The sequence below is a fragment of the Anomaloglossus baeobatrachus genome (assembly GCF_048569485.1).
Source record: "Anomaloglossus baeobatrachus isolate aAnoBae1 chromosome 5 unlocalized genomic scaffold, aAnoBae1.hap1 SUPER_5_unloc_11, whole genome shotgun sequence".
Classification (NCBI taxonomy): domain Eukaryota; kingdom Metazoa; phylum Chordata; class Amphibia; order Anura; family Aromobatidae; genus Anomaloglossus; species Anomaloglossus baeobatrachus.
The window spans coordinates 859,661-882,382 of NW_027441786.1; the positions used below are offsets into that span (position 1 = coordinate 859,661).

The 22,722-nt window shown below is 46.1% G+C and overlaps 1 protein-coding gene across 1 annotated transcript in view; it reads left to right on the forward strand.

Annotated features, from left to right (window-relative positions):
• The first annotated feature begins 1,033 nt into the window (after positions 1-1,033).
• The window catches only part of LOC142258791 (uncharacterized), a 122,748-nt gene continuing 101,059 nt past the window's right edge, over positions 1,034-22,722 (forward strand). Inside the window, exons 1-4 of the mRNA XM_075331387.1 lie at positions 1,034-1,123; positions 1,207-1,304; positions 1,502-1,592; positions 19,040-19,918. Of these exons, the coding sequence (XP_075187502.1) occupies positions 1,039-1,123; positions 1,207-1,304; positions 1,502-1,592; positions 19,040-19,918 (1,153 nt within the window). The 5' untranslated portion in view covers positions 1,034-1,038. The remainder of the gene's footprint in view (positions 1,124-1,206; positions 1,305-1,501; positions 1,593-19,039; positions 19,919-22,722) is intronic.

Below are 22,722 nucleotides of genomic sequence, written 5' to 3' on the forward strand. Positions count from 1 at the left end.
CTCCTGCACACTGTAGCTGTAAAAAGCCCTGCTTTTTGCTGCTAGAACCGTTCTCGAACATATCTAGAACTATCGAGCTTTTAGCAAAAAGCTCGAGTTCTAGTTCGATCTCGAACAGCCCCAAAATCACTCGAGCCTAGAACTGGAGAACCACGAACCGTGCTCAACTCTAATCCTAATACCATTGCCCTGTTCTTAACCGAAAAACTGGGAAATGTTTTGACTTTGCTCTTTTGTATTTTCCTACTCTTATTCCGGGACCAATTACCTTTTTGTTTTTTCCATTCACATTGCCATATGAAGGATTGTGTTTTTTTTATAAAAATGATGTGCTACTTTTATCGGTCGGTTTTACTACTTATATAGCACATTTCATGTGAATTTTTTTCCTATCTAAATTATATCTCACCTTCATTATTATCTACATTAATTTTACATATCATCACTCTCCCCATTCAGGTCGCTACAATATCGGATCCTCTCAGTGAAGATCTTCTATAGAAGAGAATTCTCCTGATTGCCCCGTGAAGGATGGATATGGACAGGGACAAGATGGCGGAGAGGATATTACACCTCACCCTAGAGATCCTCTTCCGGCTTACTGGAGAGGTGAGAGATTCTGATGACGTCACATTACATCATTCTTATCTATGGGAATAACAGATGGACAGAACTGGAGAGGTGAGGACTCTGGAAATGTCTGGAGTGAGATTTATTACTGTGTCTCTCCATAACCAGGATTACACAGTAGTGAAGAAGACCTCTAGTGAGTGCTGTCAGGACCCTGTGTCTGAGGGATGGGGAAGACCCCTGAGCCCAATCACGGGGCCTCCACCTCACCCCCCGATACATGAGGACATCAATGACCAGAAGATCCTAGAACTCACCTACAAGATGATTGAGCTGCTGACTGGAGAGGTGACACTGCTGGGAATGCTGGGACATTATACAGTAACGCTATGAAGGGATCGGGGGTGACGGTATCTTTGTATGTGTCAGGTTCCTATAAGGTGTCAGGACGTCACCGTCTATTTCTCCATGGAGGAGTGGCAGTATTTAGAAGGACACAAAGATCTGTACAAGGACGTCATGATGGAGGTTCCCCAGCCCCTCACATCACCAGGTAATAGACAGGACTAAATACACACGGCCTATGATTATCTGTATGTAAGGAATGAATTCAGTCCCTGTATGTGTCTCCTCCAGTTCTATCCAGTAAGAGGACAACACCAGAGAGATGTCCCCGTCCTCTTCTCCCACAGGACTGTAAAGAAGAAGATCCCGATGTTCCTCAGGATCATCAGGTAGATGGAGAGAAGGTGCCATGAAATCTCCCTATGATGTGTAGACGGCTGTGAAGGTCTTGTGCTCAGTCTTGTTTTATCCTCCAGTATTATATGTGTTATACTTGTGTAATGAGAGCGGTGGAGATGGCAGGATTAGAGCTGATCATAGATGGGACTTCTCCATCTGTCTGTGACTTTTACAATATTTGTTTCAGGGGGAAGATCTGCCCCATATTAATACTACAGAGACATATGTGAGGGGTGATGAGCGGAGTAAAGAGGAGATTCCTACATATAACCGCCCAGGTGAGTAGTGACCACTAAATGCAGAGAAGTCACAGATTCTTCTCAGTCACCGGCTGTGGCTGCTTTATCAGGGTTGTAGTCCGGCCATAGGAAATGGTCACCATTCTGCTGATAGACCACCACATGCTCTTCCACCCAAAACTGTCCCCAGCAGGGTCGAACTGGGGTGTCTGGGGCCCACCAGGGGAATTGACTCCAGGGGCCCTCCCTACAGCTAAATATAAACACCCCATTGTTTCGTTGTTTTGACTGTATACACAGGCGGCTCCTGCACATCTATATTGTGCACCATAACTGGAATGTACAATTATAGTAGTTTGCAGTAATGGGGTCTTTGGTGAAAACAAGTTATCACCGATCCACAGGTTCAGTTGGTGATAACTTATTGATCGGTGAACAGACCAGTGGAAACCGCACCGATCGGAAGATTGGGAACTTTTTGCAGCAGCAGGTGGGGTGTGTGACCGCAGCTCCATTCATCATCTGTGGGGTGGGATGTGTGACCGCAACTCCATTCATCCTCTGTGGAGCAGCCAGATAAAAACAAGCACAGTGCTCACAACCACTGAGGAATGAATGGGTCAGTGGTTGATTCGGACACGAGCTCCAGTGTAATGGGGGATAAAAGTTGCACGATCGGTGCAGGTCCCAGCAATCGGACCCCACTGATGAATAAGTTATCACTTATCCTTAGGCCACGTTCAGTATTTGGTCAGTATCTTACATCAGTATTTGTAGCCAAATTCTGGAGTGGGTGATAAATACAGAAGTGGTGCCCGTATTTCTAGTCTACTTTTCCTCTGATTTTACCGCTCCTGGTTTAGGCTTCCAATATGGAGGTAAATAACTCACTGAATAGTGTGTGCATGTGGCCTTAGTAAAGATGATTACTTGTTTTCACTGGAGAATCTCTGTAAGTGCATATTTACTGCAGTGTAATAGTCACAGGACAGGGAGGGGTTAAATGTTGAAGTATTTAATTTCTACTGGAAATAATCTCCCCCTTATAGAGAGAAAAAGTGACCTCCATACACAACACAATCCACTATACCAAGACCAATAATATCACATACAAGGGAGAAATACCGTCACACCATGACCAGACCACATATTACCACCAAACAGTGACCAAATACAGCCACATACAAGGGAGAAATACCACCACGCTGTGGCCAGACAACATATTACCACCAGTGACCAAATACAGCCACATACAAGGGAGAAATACCACCACACCGTGACCAGACTACATATTACCACCAAACAGTGACCAAATACAGCCACATACAAGGGAGAAATACCACCACACCATGAACAGACCACAAAGAGACCGAATAATACCACATACAATGGAGAAATACCATGACACTATGACCAGATAACATACTACCAACACATAGTGATCAAAAGCAACCACATACCAGAGAGTAATGCCACCACATCATCACATCATAATTAGACTACATAGTAACCGAATATCACCACATACAAGGGAGAAATACCGCAACACTATAACCACACCACATAAGGACCGACTATAACTACATACAAGAAAGTAATACCGCCACACCATAATCAGACCACATAGTGACCGAATACAACCACATACAAGGGAGAAATACCGTCACACTATTACCACATCACATAATGAACAAATAATACCACACACAAGTCAAATATCAGTACATGACCAGACGACATATTACTACCACAAGGACATATAATACTACAATAACGATCATGAATAAAAACTACAATGCTAATAACACTAATATTATCATCAGTGTCATTATACACAGGAGCTCTGTATATAGTGTATAGGTAATACAGTGATCACCAGTGACATTATATACAGGAGCTCTGTATACAGTGTACAGTATAGTGTGTGTGTACATGTAACACACTGAGTTACCAGTGACGTCTCTAGTTGAAGTTATTCATCTTCGCTTTTTCTCTTTATCCGGCGCTGACCGTCATCACTTCTTCCTGCCATGACGCGACTCTGCAGAAAATAACAGTCACCTATAGCTGATCACTCCCAGAGCACATTCCTCACTATTTCCCCAATTTCTACACCACGTCAAACTCTTGTTCCCCAATTGGAGACAGTATCCTCAAAATTACCTTATATTTCATCAGTAATAATGTCCCCTAATTTGCCCCTACAGTAATTATGCCCCACGTGCCACCATAAACTAATAATGTACGTCCCTCATCCTGGCCCCATATAGTAATTATGTCCCTCATCCTGGCCACTTTTATTTAATAATGTCTGGGGAAACAAGTGGAATGAGAAGGGGTTCTTAATTGCTTCCTGCACAAAATATCCCCACACACTGCTCCTCTCCAAAATAGCTCCACAAAGTGCCCCTTTCCAAAATGTCCCCCCAAAATTTGCCCTTTCTATAATATCTCCCCCCAACTATATCCCTGTATAAATTCCCCCCCTCCTCATTATACTATGCTGCCTTCCACAATCTTTGATGCCTCATAATGTCCCCCATTGCCCTATAATGTCCCAATTTCTTTCATAACGTCCCCCACTGACCTATAATGCCCCAATTTGCTTCATAATGGCACCCATTACCCTATAGTGTCCCCCACTGCCCTATAATGTCCCACACTGCCCTATAATGTCCCACACTGCCCTATTATGTTCCCTACTGCCCTATAGTGTCCCCCACTGCCCTATAGTGTCCCCCACTGCCTTATAATGTCCCCTCTGCACTATAATGTCCCCCACTGCATTATAATGTCCCCCACTGCCCTATTATGTCCCCCACTGCACTATTATGTCCCAAACTGACCCATAATATGCTCCATAAAGTCCCCCACCGCTTCTTAATGCCCCTTGTAAAATAACACTGCTCCTCCCCCACCCGCAGCCCCTCATGTACATCTTCGGCTCCTCTGGAGCGCTTAGCTGTGCCTGCGCGTCCTCCTCTTCATCCCTGCAGCTGCGGCCCCGGTGATGATGTCATGTCGGTGCAGGAGTGAGGCGCGCTCCTCTGCCTCAGTCCTGTGGCGTCCTCCTCCTCTGCAGCCCCGGCCCCAGTGATGACGTCGCGGTGCGGGGCTGAGCAGCGCTGCTCTACCTCCTGTACAAATGTATGCGCGCCTGAAAGACACGCATACATTTGTATACCGGCGCTATCTCCAAGTCCTCCACACCTCATCTGTGCAGGCCTGGGGACTCCCGCAGTCCACCGCTAGGACCTTTTGTGAGTCACATGACACATGTGATGTCACTAAAGGTCCTGCAACTGCGGAAACTTCAGTGATCGTACAGAACTTGTACAATCACTGAAGTTTCCGATTGAAAGGCTGGGGGCCTGTGATGCCCTGTGGCCTGGGAGCTGCCTGAGGGCACCATACTGGGGAGGGGGGAGGGGGCAGCTGCACTACAGGCCCCCAGCAGCAGGACAGATGGGATGATGGTGGCGGCTGGAGCACTGTCTGGGGACCCCTGGCCTGGGGCTGGCCCCAGGCAGGTCACTGGTGAGGTAAACGGCCCCCGCGCCACCCCCGGGGCCCCTGCTCACCCCCCCCAGCCCCCACCTTCTATGCTCACATGCTGCTGCTCCTGCAGCCTGGCCTGGGGGGGACGCCGGATCCGTCCTCCGCAGCGCGATGCTGCCTGCACTGGGGCAGGAAGGAAGCAGTCATCGCTCTGTGACTGCCTCCTCCTGCAGTATCGCTGCGCAGAGGAGTCAGAGCGGCACTGACAGTGACAGCAGGCAGAGCAGGGAGATCGCTCTCCCTGCTTTCCGCTGCAGAGGGAATGGGAATGTCACTAATATCGGCAATGTGCCGATATGATTAGTGAAATTACTGGCCGGGGGGGCCTCTCACACATATCCATAGGGGCCCACGGTGGGTAGGGGGGCGGAGCGTGGCCATCAATAGCAGGGACCCACCGGGGGTTCTCCCGACCTCCTGGTGGGCTAGTTCGACCCTGGTCCCATTATTTTAGGCATTGGACGCGCTTCTGTTGGAGTGAGATCTGTGTCAGCCAGACTGTACAGGTAGGATCCACCCTATCCCCAGAAATTAGATGATGTTGACCCTTAGCTGCCCAGACCTCTAATCTGTAAAGCCAAATGACAGCGTACGTAGAATGTGCAGACAACTTAGAAAATCATGGGAAGAAAAATCTAATCAGTATGGTGGACCTCTAAGAGAAAGCGGAGGGTCTGGCTATGTGCACACACTGCGTTTTTTTGACCCTGCGTTTTTGTGCGTTTTTTAGCGCTAAAAACGTACAGAAAGGCAGTGTCTTTAAAAAACGCATGAAAAAAACGCATGCGTTTCTACCGCGTTCTGGTGCGTTTTTGGCTGCGTTTTGCTGCGTTTTTGCTCACTGCGTTTTTTTGCGTTTTTTTTATCAACATTGCCATTGCCATTTAAGATTGTTGAAAAAAAAAAGAGGTCTGATGTCATTTCCTTCTGCCATATGTTCTTCATTCTCCACTAGTGTATGCAGGAGAGCAGACAGCTGCAGAACTACAAGGCTCAGTATCCTCCATCTAATAGTGTATGCAGGAGAGCAGACAGCAGCTGTCGAACTACAAGGCTCAGAATCCTCCTTCCAGGACTGTATGCAGGATTTCTTTGCCCCCCCCAAACAAAAAAAATGATGTGGGCTTCGCCATATTTTTGTATGCTAGCCGGGTACAGCAGGCAGGTATGGGCTGCCCCCAACCCCCTGCTGCCTATTTGTACCCGGCTGGGAACCAAAAATATAGGGAAGCCCTTTTTTTTTTTTTAATTATTTCATGAATTTCCTGAAATAATAAAAAAAAAAATGACGTGGGCTTAGCCTACTTTTTGTGTCCAGCCAGGTACAACTAGGCAGCTGGGGATTGGAATCCGCAATGCAGGGTGCCCAAGCTTTCTGGGCACCCCTGGTGCGAATTGCAGTCCGCAGCCACCCCAGAAAATGGCGCTTTCATAGAAGCGCCATCTTCTGGCGCTGTTTCCAACTCTTCCAGCTGCCCTGATGCCGGGTGGCTCGCTGGGTAATAATGGGGTTAGGGCTAGCTGTATATTATCAGCTAGCCCTAAGCCAGAAATTCATGGTGTCACGCCAATATTAGACATGGCCACCATGAATTTCTAGTAAAGATAAAAAAATAAACACAACACACAGAAAAATATTTTTATTAGAAATAAAACACAACTCAATTAGTGACTCCCATCTTTTTTGAAATAAAGAACCCCCTCCGCAGTAATCCTGGGTCAAGGGTCCCGCGCCGTCCAAATCGGATCCAATGTCATCTGATAGGTTTGCTGGAAGGCAAAGCGATTGTCACGTCCCCACCGGAGCTCGCTCCTGCGACTTCTGCTCCGATCGCCAGACAACGCCATGTTCCCACCATGGATAGTGCTGGTGATGGGAGAGGAGTCGGTGCCCGTGGCTTTGCGGAGCACAGGCTCCGCTCATCCACCAGGCTGGGTTTCCCTGGAACCTGCATTACCACTGGCTGACTGTAGGTGGCGTGTGTGTCTTCCAGCTGAAGTTGCCAACATTCACCTGCAGCCAATGGGAAGACACCACACCCTTCTTATTCCCCCTCCTGTCACATGACCACTGCCAGAGATAGTTCTGTACTCCTGGCTCATGTGCTGTTTGTATTTTGATTCCTGTGCGCTGACCTTTGCTTGTTTTTTGACTACCCTCCTGCCTGTCGTTTTTGTACCTTGCTGCCAGTTCCGGATTTGACCTCGGCTTTGTCTCCTCACTACGCCCTTCCCTGCCGATTCGGTTCCTGTTTTGCATCTCCTGGTTTTGACCCTGCCTGATGACCACGGACTACAGCCTACCACAGATAGTGATCTCTGGAGCTCTGTGTAATTCCAAATCCCTGTATAGGGGTTAAAGGGTTGCAGAGTTCTTGGGGTCCTGCTTTGTGAGCGGCTTTTCTCTAGACTCCCCTTACAGCCAGTCTGAGTCTGTGGCTCCAATCAGGCATTACAGCGATCAGATGATGTGTCAGGTTCAAGGGCCTGAATCACATTTGACAGCAGCTGATTGTATAAAAGCCGTTTATACAATCAGCTGATGCATCAGTGCAAAAAAAAAAAACATGTCTGTGCAGCGTCGGACTGGCTACCGGAGGAATCTCCAGTAATGCCAGGCCTGGATTCAGGTACCTGCACTGCACTTCGGAGCTCTCACCTGAGCTCTGGCGTGCAGCCTGGACTTTACAGCGAGCGCCGAGTGATTGATTCCCCGGCACTTGCGATTCAGTTCATGACAGCTGCAGACATTCCGGGCTAATCTCCGGTGCTCTCACCTGAACTCCGGAGATCACCCCAGCCTGTCTGCAGCTGTCATGAACTGACTGCAAGCGCCGGGGAATCAGTCACTCAGCGGTAAAATCCGGCGTCACCACGAGACTTACGATCAGCTGATGCGTCAGGTGACCGCATCAGGTGATCACCGCCAGGTCCTCACGGCCAGGTCATGCAGCTATAGGACGTGCCTGGGACCCGGCACACAGCCGGAGCGGGGGTGGCGCGACCGGGAGAGGAGCTGGGAGCGGAAATGGCACCGGGAGTCTGCAGACAGGGGAGTATGACATTTTTCTACTGTTCACTTTTGATTCAGCAGCCGCTTCCACCTCCTGCACGGGAGCGGACATGGCACCGAGCGGGAAATGGAAGCGGCGGTGGCGGTACCGGGAGGATTCACGCTTCTGTGTTTACTGACAGAAGAAATCCTCTTCCTGTACATGTCACTTTACTACTCACCCCTTGCGTTTATAGCTGCGTTTTTAGTAATTAAAACGCAGCTATATTTGCAATTTGCTGTTTTCATTGCGTTTATGAACATCTCATTGAACTCAATGGGTGGAAAACGCAGTGAAAAACGCAAAAATAATTGACATGCTGCGTTTTTATGGGCACCACAAAAACGCAGCTAAAAAAAAACGCTGTGTGCAGACAGCAAAAATGAAAACTCATAGACTTTGCTGGGGAAGCAAAGTCATGCAGTTTTCTGAGCAAAAACGCACCTAAAAAACGCGCAAAAACGCCACGAAAAACGCACTGTGTGAACTTACCCTAATGATGCTGGTGACTTCCTAGAGTCTTAGTTTGGTGCCGTGTTCTCCAGGTGAATAAAGATTGATTGCTCTCAGTGGGAGAAACAGAATAATAATCTTGTAGTTGATGAAGAGATCTCAGTAGTCTGGAAAGCTTGCTTTGTAACATCATCATTTTTTTTAATTTTTATTCACCATTTAATAAGTATAATCCATCCAGAGAAAGAAAGGCAGCGATCACCGTACTTCAGTATCCACAGTTTATTTGTGAGCGCAGAGCAGATACATCAAAAGTGGGGGGAGGTGAGGAGAGGCAGTGGGGTGAGGACGACGGCACACCGTTTCGCACAAATGTGATTTGGCAGGTCCTTATAAGTATCATAACTACAAGATTCTTATTGTTTCTCCACTGAGAGCAATGACTCCATCTTCCTAGAATCTCGGCCTCTTATTGATGGATCTTCCTTCTCTCCCTTCTCATGAATGTGCTGATAGGGGCGTTGTTATCCAAAGTTGGGCACAGGGTAACTGTAACATATATGAGGGAGGTTAGAATTACCCCACAGTGGGTACATGGAGGCAGCCCACCCACAAGATTTAATTAGAAAAAAAAGGAAAGTAACACATAAAGTTCTGATATTTTTACCTTCAAGAGCCTGAAAGATATTTTCTCTGAATTCTACAAATCTCCATTATATAAGAACTTGTACTGGAGCCGTCCATTGTGGAGTCCGAGAGGCAGAAAGTAAATGTGTAATGTTTCTTCAAGAAACTCATCTGACAGAAGATATTGGCCCCTACAATACACTGTGTTCCAAATTATTATGCAAAAAGAGTTTTGGAGTGATAAGGTTAGACATTTTTTGTTTGTAATTTAAACTCATTGATGGTGATGTGTGTCAGGGCTCTTTATATCACTGAAAGCAATTGCAGATACCTGTGCACATTAGTTTGGCGTTAGGTGTGTCCAAATAAAGGCAAGACTACTTAAGAAGGCTGTTCCACATTATTAAGCAGCCTACATCTTTTGCCAAAATGGGGAAGAAAAAGGATGTGTCGGCTGCTGAGAAGCAACAAATTGTGGAGTATTTAGGTCAAGGTCAAGTGTCAACATTGCCAAGACACTTCATCGTGATCATCGCACAATCAAGAAGTATGTAGCTGATTCACAGCACACACGTGTGCGTGCTGATAAGGAAAAATTGAGGACTCTTTCCAACAGGCAATTGCATCAGGTTAAAAGAGCAGCTGCTAAAATGCCTTGTCATAGCAGCAGACAAGTTTTTGAAGCTTCTGGTGCCTCCAACGTCCCCCGAACAACAAGATGCAGGGTCCTTCAGAGCTTTGCATCTGTGCGTAAGCCATCCTGTCGACCACCTCTATCCACTGCACACAACCAGAAACGGCTCTAGTGGGCCAAACGATACATGAAGACCGACTTCCAAACTGTTTTGTTCACCGATGAGTGCCGTGCAACGCTCGATGGTCCAGATGGATGGAGTGGAGGATGGCTGGTTGATGGACACCCCATGAAAACACGGTTAAGGCGCCAACAAGGAGGAGGTGGAGTAATGTTTTGGGCTGGAATCATGGGGAGAGAGATTGTCGGCCCCTTTAGGATCCCTGAAGGGGTCAAGATGAACTCAATAATCTATGTGGAGTTTCTAAAACAGCACTTCCTGCCATGGTTCAGGAGGAAGAACCGTGCATTCCGCAGCAAGATCATTTTCATGCATGATAATGCACCGTCTCATGCTGCAAATAACACATCTGCATCTCTGGCTGCTATGGGCATAAAAGAGGACAAACTTATTGTGTAGCCACCATCTTCTCCTGACCTCAACCTCATTGAGAACCTCTGGAGCATCATCAAAAGGAGTGTCTATGATGGCGGGAGGCAGGTCACATCTAAGCAACAGCTCTGGGAGGGTATTCTGTCCACATGCAAAACAATTGAAGCACAAACCATCCAAAAACTGACAAATTCAATGGACGAGAGAGTTCAGAAGCTTCTTTCAAACAAGGGGTCCTATGTGCAAATGTAACATCACCTAGAATTAAGTTTTGACTTGAAAACTGTTTGATTTCATTTTGTGATAAGCTGATAATGCTTAGAATTTCACAATTGACCATATTGTTTTTCAAAATAAAAATAAAGAGGTTGAAAACTGCTGGGCATAATAATTTGGAACATGCATTTTGAGTGCACTTTGAGTGTTTATTTTTAAAAATATACTGTTTTCATAGGCAGTTTGATCAAAAACATTTCAATTCTACTCGAATAGTAGATGACTGGAAAATAACAATGACTATAATTGATAAAGTTAATTTAGGAAAATATGAAAAAATATTTTTTGCATAATATTTTGGAACACAGTGTAGTTTGGATTGCCGAGAGCCCCCGAGCCACATACTGTAATTTCTCCAGATGTGTCACCTCTAGTTACTAAATCACTGACGGTGAAGGCTGTTGGGCTGGAGGGCGATCATTTTAGTAGATATGTTCTTGTCTACAGTCACATTTTTTCTGTACAGTAGTTAGAACCAAAGCTCACGGAACGATTGCGGTCGCAGGTGTTTAGGCGGCCCAGGGATCTCAGCCAATAGCGGTGGCCAAACAACTGCTGTGGGGCCCGGTGCAAACGCTGGTATCGAGCCCCCCGCCAAGGATAGCACTTTCAATTGTATTGGCATCACAGATGGCATTCTCCCACTGTGTCTGCGCTCTGATGTGTCAGCACACTAGAGCGCAATGACATCACTACTGCACACTGTGCTGAGATGTGCAGAGTGGCAGAAGATTGGACACATGCTGAGGAGACCGCAGTAGCGGGGGAACAAGGAGAAGTGAATATGTATTTAATCACAGTGGCCAGAGGACTATGGGGGTGCATTAACCCCTTCACGACCATGGACGGATATATCTGTCATGGAGCGTGTCCCGTTAAGCCCCACCCCCTGCCGCGGACAGGCGGCGGCGGTCGGCACACATGTCAGCTGTTTTCAACAAATGGCCCCCAAAGGTTAGTAGGAAATTCTAAATGGCCCCCGGCAGTAAAAAGGTTCCCCACTCCTGTTGTAGAGTGAAAATAGCAAATCTGCCATTTTAGTGCCCAACACCTAGTGGCCAGCTTGTGCTCCACGAGACACGCAAACCGTAAATGTTTATGTGGGGTCTTCCCTGTGGCAATGCCAAACATGTGGATAGTGACAGTGTCTGGATACACTGCAAGGCTGAGAAGCATCGAGGAGATTTGGCTCTGGGATTTTGATGGATTGGATTATGAAGCCATATCTCTTTATCAAGAATCTTTCAGCTACAACCATTGTGGAAACCCTCCATTTTTCCACTCACAGAGAAGTAGTTTGGTATAATTTTATCTTACAAAATATTATTTGATGGCTTATTATTCCAATACACGGGAGGCAAAATGAACATCCTGGTCTACTGGTTCCTGCTCTGGGGTCTACTCTTAGATTGTAAATGTTTTTTGTTGGAGTAAATAATTACAATTTGTATACCTTGTAAGTTCTTTAGCTATGTTATGCTCGCGTTTGAAAGCATGAGTGGACCCACTGGGCCACAGCACTGGCTCAACCAGGAGTGGCGTAACTAAGTGACTACCTCATCTTCACTAGAGCTTCTGTTGGTGAGGATAAGTTTGTGCTGGATGGAAGGCTTGCAAGCAGGTTTCCACTGACTGCAAGTAGATCAGGATCTGGTCTTGTTGTTCCTATTAATGGACAATCTCTTCCTCAATACCCGTGAGCTAAGGAGTTCTGGAGCCAGTGGGATCCATGGCCTGGGCAAACTGTTATGCTTGCTGGTGCTAACGGGAGTAGGCCCACTGGGCCGCAGCACTGTCTCAACCAGGAGGGGCATGACTCAGCGACTACCTTGGCTTCATTAGAGCCTTTGATGGTGAGGATAGGCTTGTGCTGGAAGGTAGATGCCAGGTTTTACTCCAGGGAATCCCAGTACTGCAACAGCTGGCCTCAGGGGTTGGGGATGAAATACTGACAGTCACTGCTGCTCCAGCAGGCACAGCTAGTATAGATGAATGTAGTAGGTACGATATGCATAGCTTATATAGATAGATGTAGCAGGGTTGCTAGGCACAACGAGTACTAGGATACAGACACGTGTTCACTCACAGAGCATAAGACTCCGCAAACGGAATAGGACTTGACAACTAGCAATATGTCTCTGAGGATAGAACACGTTGCCCAAGTACCTCTGATGTGCCCACCTGGGCCGTGGGTGACTCGTCACCAGGCTGCGGTTCTGCTGCTGATCAGGCAACGCGGTGGCGTGGCCCGGTTCTGTGACCCCGGCGGTGGTGTTTAATAAAGATATACGGGATGATGGTTGATTTGTGACGTCACCTGTGGTATGCGGCAATATAGCCACTTCGGGATTGGGGAACCTCTGGGGCTGATGGTGACGCAGCTTGGATGGTGTAACTCTCCACAGGTAGAGCTGGGCCCCAGGGCAGAGGGGGTGGTAGTAGTAGTCTATTATGGTGGGCGCAGGCGAATAATGGAGCGACTCAGGGGTGCAGTCAATAGGTGTTTACTCACTGTAGCCTCACGGATAGTTTGGAGGTTGTGTCCGGTGCACCTTTCTTTATGTATGCTTTCTCTGGCCGACTTCTGCGCTGGCTTCTCCCTCCTGCCATGCGCACTCTCTCACTGAACCCTGTTCCAGTGCTTGTGAACCCTATCGGGCGGCGTGAAGCGCTATCTCTTTGGTCCTTTTTGGGTCACCTTCCAACAAATTCGTGTGTGGTGGTAGCTTTGGTGCTTGACGTCACCTCAGTCACTGGTTTTACAAGGGAGCCCGTGGGTTTAATCTCCGCTAGCCTAGGAACCAGTTCCTGATTTGCGACCATGTCCCTCCACTTGATTATGTGTAGAACAAGGCCACGGGGTAGTGTAGTAATTCTCCTGGTCTCTGGGACCTTTTTGAGCCGAGCGGTACCAGCTTCAGACCATGGGTCTTAGCTCCTCCACTGCTCCTCACCTGACTTGATCTTTAGACTGTTCTAACTTCCTCCAGTCGACACCTCTGTTCCCACTCAGCTGACTTCACCCCCGATCTGGTTCAGGTATAATCACGCCCTCACCATGTTTGGTGATGTGTTGCTAAGTGAGTGTGCTGTGCTTTTGCATGAACCTGCATTGACCTCTTCCTTACCCAGGATGGGATACCACACCTCTGGCTGAGGTGCAGTACCTCTGTGGTGACTGAAGCCTCAGGGGCGCCACACCTCCCCTAAGGGGAGGATTCCTTACATACCTAGTGCCTCTCAGCTATAGGCTAGGAGGCACTTCCAGGTTGGGGCACACTGGCCCTTTAATAATAGGTGTGCCAATGCCCTAAGCATGCTCCCAGGAGACCTGCATGGCATGTGCAGGCCCTGGGAAATGGTGGCAGGGACCGGGGAAATTGAAGCCAACGCTGGGCGACAAGAAAGTAAGTGTGCTAGCGTCTCCGCTGGGGAAAGCGGACAGAACCATGCAGGAACGCCGGTAACAGCCTTACAGTGCACCGCCTTGTGTCCCCCCCCCTTTTCCAGGCCTGAAAGGAATCTTTTTCAGCACAAGATGGGCATTACTGTTCTCCACCAAACCCCATTCAGTCAACCAAAAAGAAGGTTTTACCTTTCACTTTTTTCATGGCAAGGATGCCTTTTGCCTCAAAGACACCTTTCACTCTTACCGGTGACGGCAGGGTACCAGGATTTCTGAAGTAGAGGCTCAGGACGACAGGCTTGAGGAAGAACACATGAAAGGAGTTGGGATTCCGCAAGGAGGCTAAAATCTTCAGCTTATAGAACACAGTGTTGATCTTTTGAAGCACCTAGAAGGGACAACTTGAAAGAAGGCATTTTGAAACCGACATATCTAGAAGAGAGCCACACCTTGACTCTAGGACAGAACGAAGGAGGATCCAGGCATCACTTTTCTGCATGGCTTTTCATTCTATTGGAGGACTGCTCCAGGGAGGCCTTGGTCTTCACCTAGACTTTGGAGAACCCCTTGACAAGAACATCGGAGGTAGGATTGCCGGAGGTGATAACCACAGGGAGAGTGTTCTTGGGCTGCTGTCCATATACGATGAGGAATGGAGAGTTACTGGATGACTCACATGATTATTATAGGAGCACTCCGCCCATGGTAGAAGCTTGACCCAATCGCTGTGGTGTTAATTAACAAAGTACCACAGAAAATTTGTCAGAACTGAGATGTGACTTGGACACCTCTATCAGACACAATGTGGAGATTAAAGGGTGCTTTACACGCTGCGACATCAGCCGTCCAATAGTAGAGGAGGGGCGGAGATGAGCGGGACGTAACATCCCGCCCACCTCTTTCATTCCTCATTGCGGGCGGGACGTAGGTAAGGAGAGGTTCCTCGTTCCTGCGGTGTCACACATAGCGATGTGTGCTGCCGCAGGAACGATGAACAACATCGTTACTGCAGCAGCAACGATAATTGAGCTTAGGGGGGGGCATGTCACCGATTAGCGATTTTCAACGTTTTTGCAACGATTCAAAATCACTAATAGGTGTCACACGTACGACATCGCTAACGCGGCCGCATGTGCGTCACAAAATTCGTCACCCCCAACGAGATCGCTTTAGTGATGTCGTAGTGTGTAAAGCGGCCTGAACTCTATCTCTGGCAACAAACCAAGGTGTAATGCAGGTATATATGGACACAGGGCGTTGGGATAAGGATTAGCAGCTGAATTGCCAAGGTGTTCGCAGGTTCCTAGAGGGGAAAGCTTTAACCCTGACAGAGAACATACCTGAAACTCAATTCACATCAGGGAAAAAAGAATGAAATATCAAGGAGCAATTAGCGCAGGAAAATGCAACAACCTTCTGCAGCCGGTCTGTCACCATGACAGTATCGGCACACCTCTTGAGCTATCTTGATCACCAACAATTCTCGGTTATCAATTGACTAGTTGCGCTCAGGAGCAGAGAAGCCCTTGAAGAAGAAACAACAGGTTACCCACTTACCAGAAGCCGACTTCTGCGTGGGGATCACACCGGCCCTTGAGGACAAAGCATCCTTTTCCAAGAAGAACTGTCTGTTAATCTCTGTTCTATGTAGTGGCGGAGCTGATGAGAATGTCTACTTGAGGGTGATAAATGGACTCTCCCCTTCAGAAATACACATCTTAGGATTCCCCCCTGTGAGTCAGGGCCGTGATAGGGAGAATCTGATGCAAGAATTGAGGAATGAATTGGCAGTAATAATTTGTGAAACCCAGGAACTGCTGAATCACGTTAACTCCATCAGGACGAAGCCATACTTCAGAACTGCTGACACCTTCTCCGGATCCATATTAAAACTGGTGTCTGAGAATACGTAGCCCAGGAAAAGAAATGAAGTGCATTCAAAAAGGTACTTCTCGAATTTGGCATATAAACAATTCTACAATCTATTTAGAACCTGGCCAATATTACTCCTGTGCGTTGTCAGATTAGGTGAGAATACCAGAATGTCATCCAGATACACCACTGCGCTTGAGTAGAGCAGATTTCAGAAGATATGGTTCACTAATTCCTGGAAAACCGCCACAGCATTGCGGAGTCCGAATGGCATTACCTAAAACTCATAGTGGCCACCATGGCTATTAAATGCAGGCTTCCCTTTGTCTCCCGACCATATACGGACAAGGTTGTATGCACCACGGAGGTCGAGCTCGGAGAAGATTCTGGAACCTTGGTTATGGTTGAACACCTCCAGTATAAACAGCAGAGGATACTTATTCTTTACCTTGATATGGCTGAGACCTTTATAATCTACACAGGGGGGCAGAGGACCATCTTTTTTTTTTTTTTTTGAAAGAAGAAGAACCCGGTTCCATCTGATAAGGACTTCTGGACAAATGCCCTTGCCAGATTCTCCTTGATTTGCTCTGGCAAGGCTTGGCTTTTTGCCTGGGACAGAGGGTAGACATGGCCGATGGGAGGTGAGAAACCAGAAAGTATTTTGATAAGGCAATCATATGGCCTGAGTGGAGGAAGAGTCTCAGCCTCCTCTTGTCAAAGACATCAGCATAAACGCAGCAGGCGGATGGCAGACCCAGAAGATTTGAGGGCATCACTGGTCATCGGGCATGACGGACTGAAATGAGACATTTTTCTGAACAGGGCTGACTCCATCTGAGCACATCTCCGGATCGCCAGTCCAAGACAGACTCGTTAATCTGAAGCCATGCCAGAGCCAGTAGTATTGGGTGCGACGGTCCTGCAAATTTATAGAAGGCGATCTTCCTTGAGTGCAGCATTTCCACCCAGAGTTCAACTTGTTCAGTGATGAACAGGTTAGTCTCCTACAGAAGTTTTACATCCACGGATGAAACTGCTATAAGAGCTTGAATTCATTGAATTGGAATCTGTTACTGATCCACAATGGGCTGTTGTATGAAGTTTTCGGCAGAACTAGTGTCCAGATAGGCCAACTCAGTGAATCTGTGCTGCCACAGGATACGGACACAGATAATAATAAATAATAATAATAATTTATTCATTTATATATCACTATTAATTCCATAGCGCTTTACATACATTGAGCCCCAATGGGGACAGTGTTCCCAATCTAAATTCCCTATCTGAATGTCTTTGGAGTGTGGGAGGAAACCAGAGTACCCGGAGGGAACCCACGCAAACATGGGGAGAACATACAAACGCCTTGCAGATGGTGTCCTTGGTGGGAGTTGAACCCAGGACCTCAGCGCTGCAAGACTGCAGTGCTAACCACTGAGCCACCGTGCCGCCTGTGATATGGATAAATACAGAGAGGACTTGCTTTCATCTAGGATAGCCTCTCCTACGGACCCTAGGCTTGGAAGTTTCCCTGCTTCAAAGGACATAAACGTATGTGACTGTGTTGCGATGGTTCACTGGACGAGGCTTTGCCAGGTTCACGTTATCTACCTTCATGCACTTAGAGAAAGCAGCAGGAACTGCAGTTGTTAGAACCTGAGATAAATGCGGACAGCCAGAGATACCAAGTCGTCCAGGGAATATGGTATATTATGGCCCGCCAGTTCGTCTTTGTTTCTGCAGGACAGAACCTCTCAGAATGAAGCCACCAGTGCCTCATTATTCCAGCCTAGTTTGGAAGTGCGGAAATGAATGGCATAGTGGCCTATGGTGAGAATTTCGTGGCAGTCTATGGAGTGCAGATTCTACCCGGTTCTTTGATTATCTTGCAGAATGCCCCCTGAAAGATTTGCAGATCCAGTACAACAGGCTGAATTCACTACTATAATTAATTGATCTAAGCAAGGGGCTCACCGTTCATATCTGACATCATAAAGGCTACTTTGGACCTGTCCAAAATTAATAAAAGTTCAAAGTGCAAGGAGCACTGATTTTATGAATCTTTCTTCATTGCTTGGGGTCACCGTTAGACCACAGAGGAGCATAGATGAAGACCAAAGATTGGAGCTGGATATGGTGTCGGGGTGGCGACTACAACTGGGACAAGATCGAGTGGAGGCATTGGGGTGAAGGCTTTCAAGCAAGTGTCCACTGACTGCAAATAGTTCAGGATCCAGTCTTGTTCCCATTGACGGACAATCTTGCTGCGAGATGAAACGTTCTGGAGTCAGTGGGATCCATGGCTTGGGCAAACTATGCTTGTGGGCGCGAACGGGAGTGGGCCCACTGGGCTGCAGCACCATCTCAACCAGGAGGAGCATAACTAAGCAGATATCTCGGCTTCATTAGAGCTTTTGATGGTGAGGATAGGCTTGTGCTGGAAGGTAGATGCCAAGGGCTATTCCAGGGTGTCCTGTCACTGCAACAGCTGACCCCTGGGATCCTGGATTGGTTACTAACAGTCACTGATGTGGTTGGGTGCAGGCGCAGTGGATACAGCTGATACGACAGGTGCAGCAAATATGGTAGACACAGTTGATATAGATAGATAAATGCAGCAGGTTTCCCGGGCATTGTGGATACCAGGATACAGACACATGTTCGCACACACAGAACATAAGACTCAGCAAATGGAACAGGAACTGAGAGCTAGCAACACTTCTCTAAGGATTGACCATGTTGCCTAGGCACTTCCCATAGGGGGAGGATACATTAAGTACCTAGTGCCTCTTAGCCATAAGTTGAGAGGCACTTCCTGGTTAGGGTATGCTGGACCTTTAAGAATAGGTGCACGGATGCCTTAAGCACACTCAAAGGAGATTTGCATGGCATGCGCAGGTCCTGGGAGACAGCAGCAGGGATAGAGGCCATGGAAGACATTGTTGGGCGGCCGGGAAGGTAAGTATGCAGTGATGTCTGTACGTTTCAAGCTATCATATAAATGATATCCTTAAATTTGTATATATTATTAAAAATATTTTTTCTTATTGGCAGATGAATCTACCAGGAGATTAGAAGCACAACTGACATCTTCAATTTTTAAATCAGATGACTTTGATATCACACAAGATATAACTGAAGTGAATGCCTCATCAAATCAAAGTGCTCTCACAGCAGAGAAGCCGTTCTCAACTTCAGCATATGGAAAAATCCATAAAATTCACACAGGGGAAAAAAGACTTTCTTCAGAGTCTGTTATGTTCCAGAGAACTGACACAGGGGAGAAGCCATATTCATGTTCTGAATGTGGAAAATGTTTTAACCAAAAATCAAATCTTGTTAGACACCAGAGAATTCACACAGGGGAGAAGCCTTTTACATGTTCAGAATGTGGGATATCTTTTGCATGTAAATCACATCTTGTTACACATCAGAGAATTCACACAGGGGAGAAGCCATATTCATGTTCTGAATGTGGAAAATGTTATAAGCAAAAATCATATCTTGTTACACATCAGAGAACTCACACAGGGGAGAAACCTTTTAAATGTTCAGAATGTGGGATATGTTTTGCACGTAAAATAGCTTGTGTTACACATCAGATAATTCACACAGGGGAGAAGCCATATTCATGTTTTGAATGTGGAAAATGTTTTAACAAAAAATCACATCTTGTTACTCACCAGAGAATTCACACAGGGGAGAAGCCTTTTACATGTTCAGAATGTGGGAAATGTTTTGCAGATGAATCAAATTTTGCTAAACACAAAAGAAGTCACACAGGGGAGAAAATATTTTCTTCAGAGTCTATGTTCCAGAAAAATCACACAGGGGAGAAGCCATATTCATGTTCTGAATGTGGAAAATATTTTAACCAAAAATCACATCTTGTTACTCACCAGAGAATTCACACAGAGGAGAAACCCTTGTGCTCAGAATGAGGGTAATGTTTTACACACAAATAGCATCATTTTAAACATCACAAAATTCACAAGGGTTGAAGCCATTATCATACCTAGAAGTTGAGAAATGTTTTACTTGAAAATTATAGTTTGTTGCCAACTAATTATCCAATGTTGTCCTAAATGACTGATGATGATAAATATAAGCCACCTGTGTGTAATCAAGTCTCCGTATAAATGCACCTGCTCTGTGATAGTCTCAGTGTTCTGTTTAAAGTGCAGAGAGCATCATGAAGACCAAAGAACACAACAGGTAGGTCCGTGATACTGTTGTGAAGAAGTTTAAAGCCGGATTTGGTTACAAAAAGATTTCCAAAACTTTAAACATACCAAGGAGCACTATGCAAGCGATCATATTGAAATGGAAGGAATATCATACAACCGCAAGTCTACCAAGACCTGGCCGTCCATTCAAGCTTTCATCTCAAACAAGGAGAAGACTGATCAGAGATGCAGCCAAGAGGCCCATGATCGCTCTGGATGAACTGCAGAGATCTAGAGCTAAGGTGGGAGAGTCTGTCCATAGGACAACAATCAGTCGTACACTGCACAAATCTGGCCTTTATGGAAGAGTGGCAAAGTCATTTCTCAAAGATATCCATAAAAAGTGTCATTTAAAATTTGCCACAAGGCACCTGGGAGACACATCAAACATGTGGAAGAAGGTGCTCTGGTCAGATAAAACCAAAGTCGAACTATTTGGGCACAATGCCAAACGATATGTTTGGCGTAAAAGTAACACAACTCATCACCCTGAACACCCCATCCCCACTGTCAAACATGGTGGTGGCAGCATCATGGTTTGGGCCTGCTTTTCTTCAGCAGGGACAGGGAAGATGGTTAAAATTGATGGGAAGATGGATGGAGCCAAATACAGGAATATTCTTGAAGAAAACCTGCTGGAGTCTGCAAAAGACCTGAGACTGGGACAGAGATTTGTCTTCCAACAAGACAATGATCCCAAACATAAAGCAAAATCTACAATGGAATGGTTCACAAATAAACGTATCAAGGTTTCGTTAGAATGGCCAAGTCACAGTCCAGACCTGAATCCAATCGAGAATCTGTGGAAAGAGCTGAAAACTGCTGTTCACAAACGCTCTCCATCCAACCTCACTCAGCTCCAGCTGTTTACAAAGGAAGAATGGGCAAGAATTTCAGTCTCTCGATGTGCAAAACTGATAGACACATACCCCAAGCGACTTGTGCTGTAATCACAGCAAAAGGTGGCGCTATAAAGTATTAACTTAAAGGGGACGAATAAAATTGCACGCCCCAATTTTCCGTTATTTATTTTTTTAAAAAAGTTTAAAAAAAGCAATAAATTTCGTTCAACTTCACAATTGTGTCCCACTTGTTGTTGAATCTTCACCATAACATTAAAATGTTTATCTTTTATGTTTGAAGCCTGAAATGTGAGTTACCCACACTTTGCACTGACGAGGGGCAATCACCCCGAAACACCCTGTCTGCAAATGGGATTCTGATCTGGCATCTATCCTAGGTCATATGAAAAGGCTTGTTAAAAGGCCACTTTTGACTTTTAGAATTGCTATTTCCAATAGGTGGTGCTAGAGTTTGTCTCCTTTCCTGGAGTGACAATTTGGAAAAGGTTGAAAAATTCAAGGGGGCCAAATACTTTCGCAAGGCACTGTAGATGGCTACAAGATGTGTTTGGAGGCTCATCAATGTCAAAGGGTGTACAACCATGTATTTATTAGGGGTGTAACCAAGTATTAATTAGGGGCCTTTATTGCTGCACATGCTGTTTATTCTGTTTCTTCTTTGAAATTGCAGCATGTAAGTGACAAACAATGTTTTATTGTTGTATTTTGGACCACTAATTAAAAATACTGAGGAAATAATTTTGGTGCATTTCCATTTATTTCTAAAGATATTGTACAGTCTATGAAAAAAATGAAAAGGTGCCAATAATGGTGAGCAGCACTGTATATGGCAAATAGTGATGGGTGATCCCCCGATGATTGGGATCGGGGAACCTCGCCCGATCGTTTTGTAAAGATTGGGATCAAGATAACACGGTCTTGCGTCCGATCACTGATCTTGGACTACAGATCATGTGATGGGGGGCTGTAAAATAAAGAATATAGTTAATAATAAACATTGTCATTATACTTACAGGTCCCATGACGCGTCCCGCAGACTTTGTCTCCCGTCCGTTTCTGCTTCCGAGTCCAATCATTGCTGTGCCCTCCCAGTCCAGTCTGTAGCCAATGAGGTAATACAACATTCACACCTGACTGGTCACATGGTTATGATGTCTCGGAAAGTCCTTTAGTCACTGGTGGTTACCGGGAGGGCACGGCAATGATTGGACGTGGATGCAGAAGCGGTCGGGGACATGTAAGTATGATCATAATGGTTTTTAAAAAGGTGCTTTTTTTAAACAGCCTCTGGACCCGATCTGTAACACGAGCTTCCCAGGAAAGCTCGGGATCATGTACACGATGACTATGTGATCGGTACGATCCCTAATCTTTACAGATCAGGATCGCCCATCACTAATGGCAAACCGAACAAGAAAACAACAGAAACAAAGTAAAGGCAAAAAAGTAAAGAAGAAAGGGAAACCACATTAGAAGTTATATTAGAATTATATACAGTTACAAATAGACGTCTGTTTTCTAAAAATTAAATAAAAGCAATATTCCATGTGCATCGAACATTTCACATTATTATATATTTATATATTCACTATATGGACAAGAGTATTGCATCCCTTCCCCCCAAAATATACAACATTCCTCTTCCCTC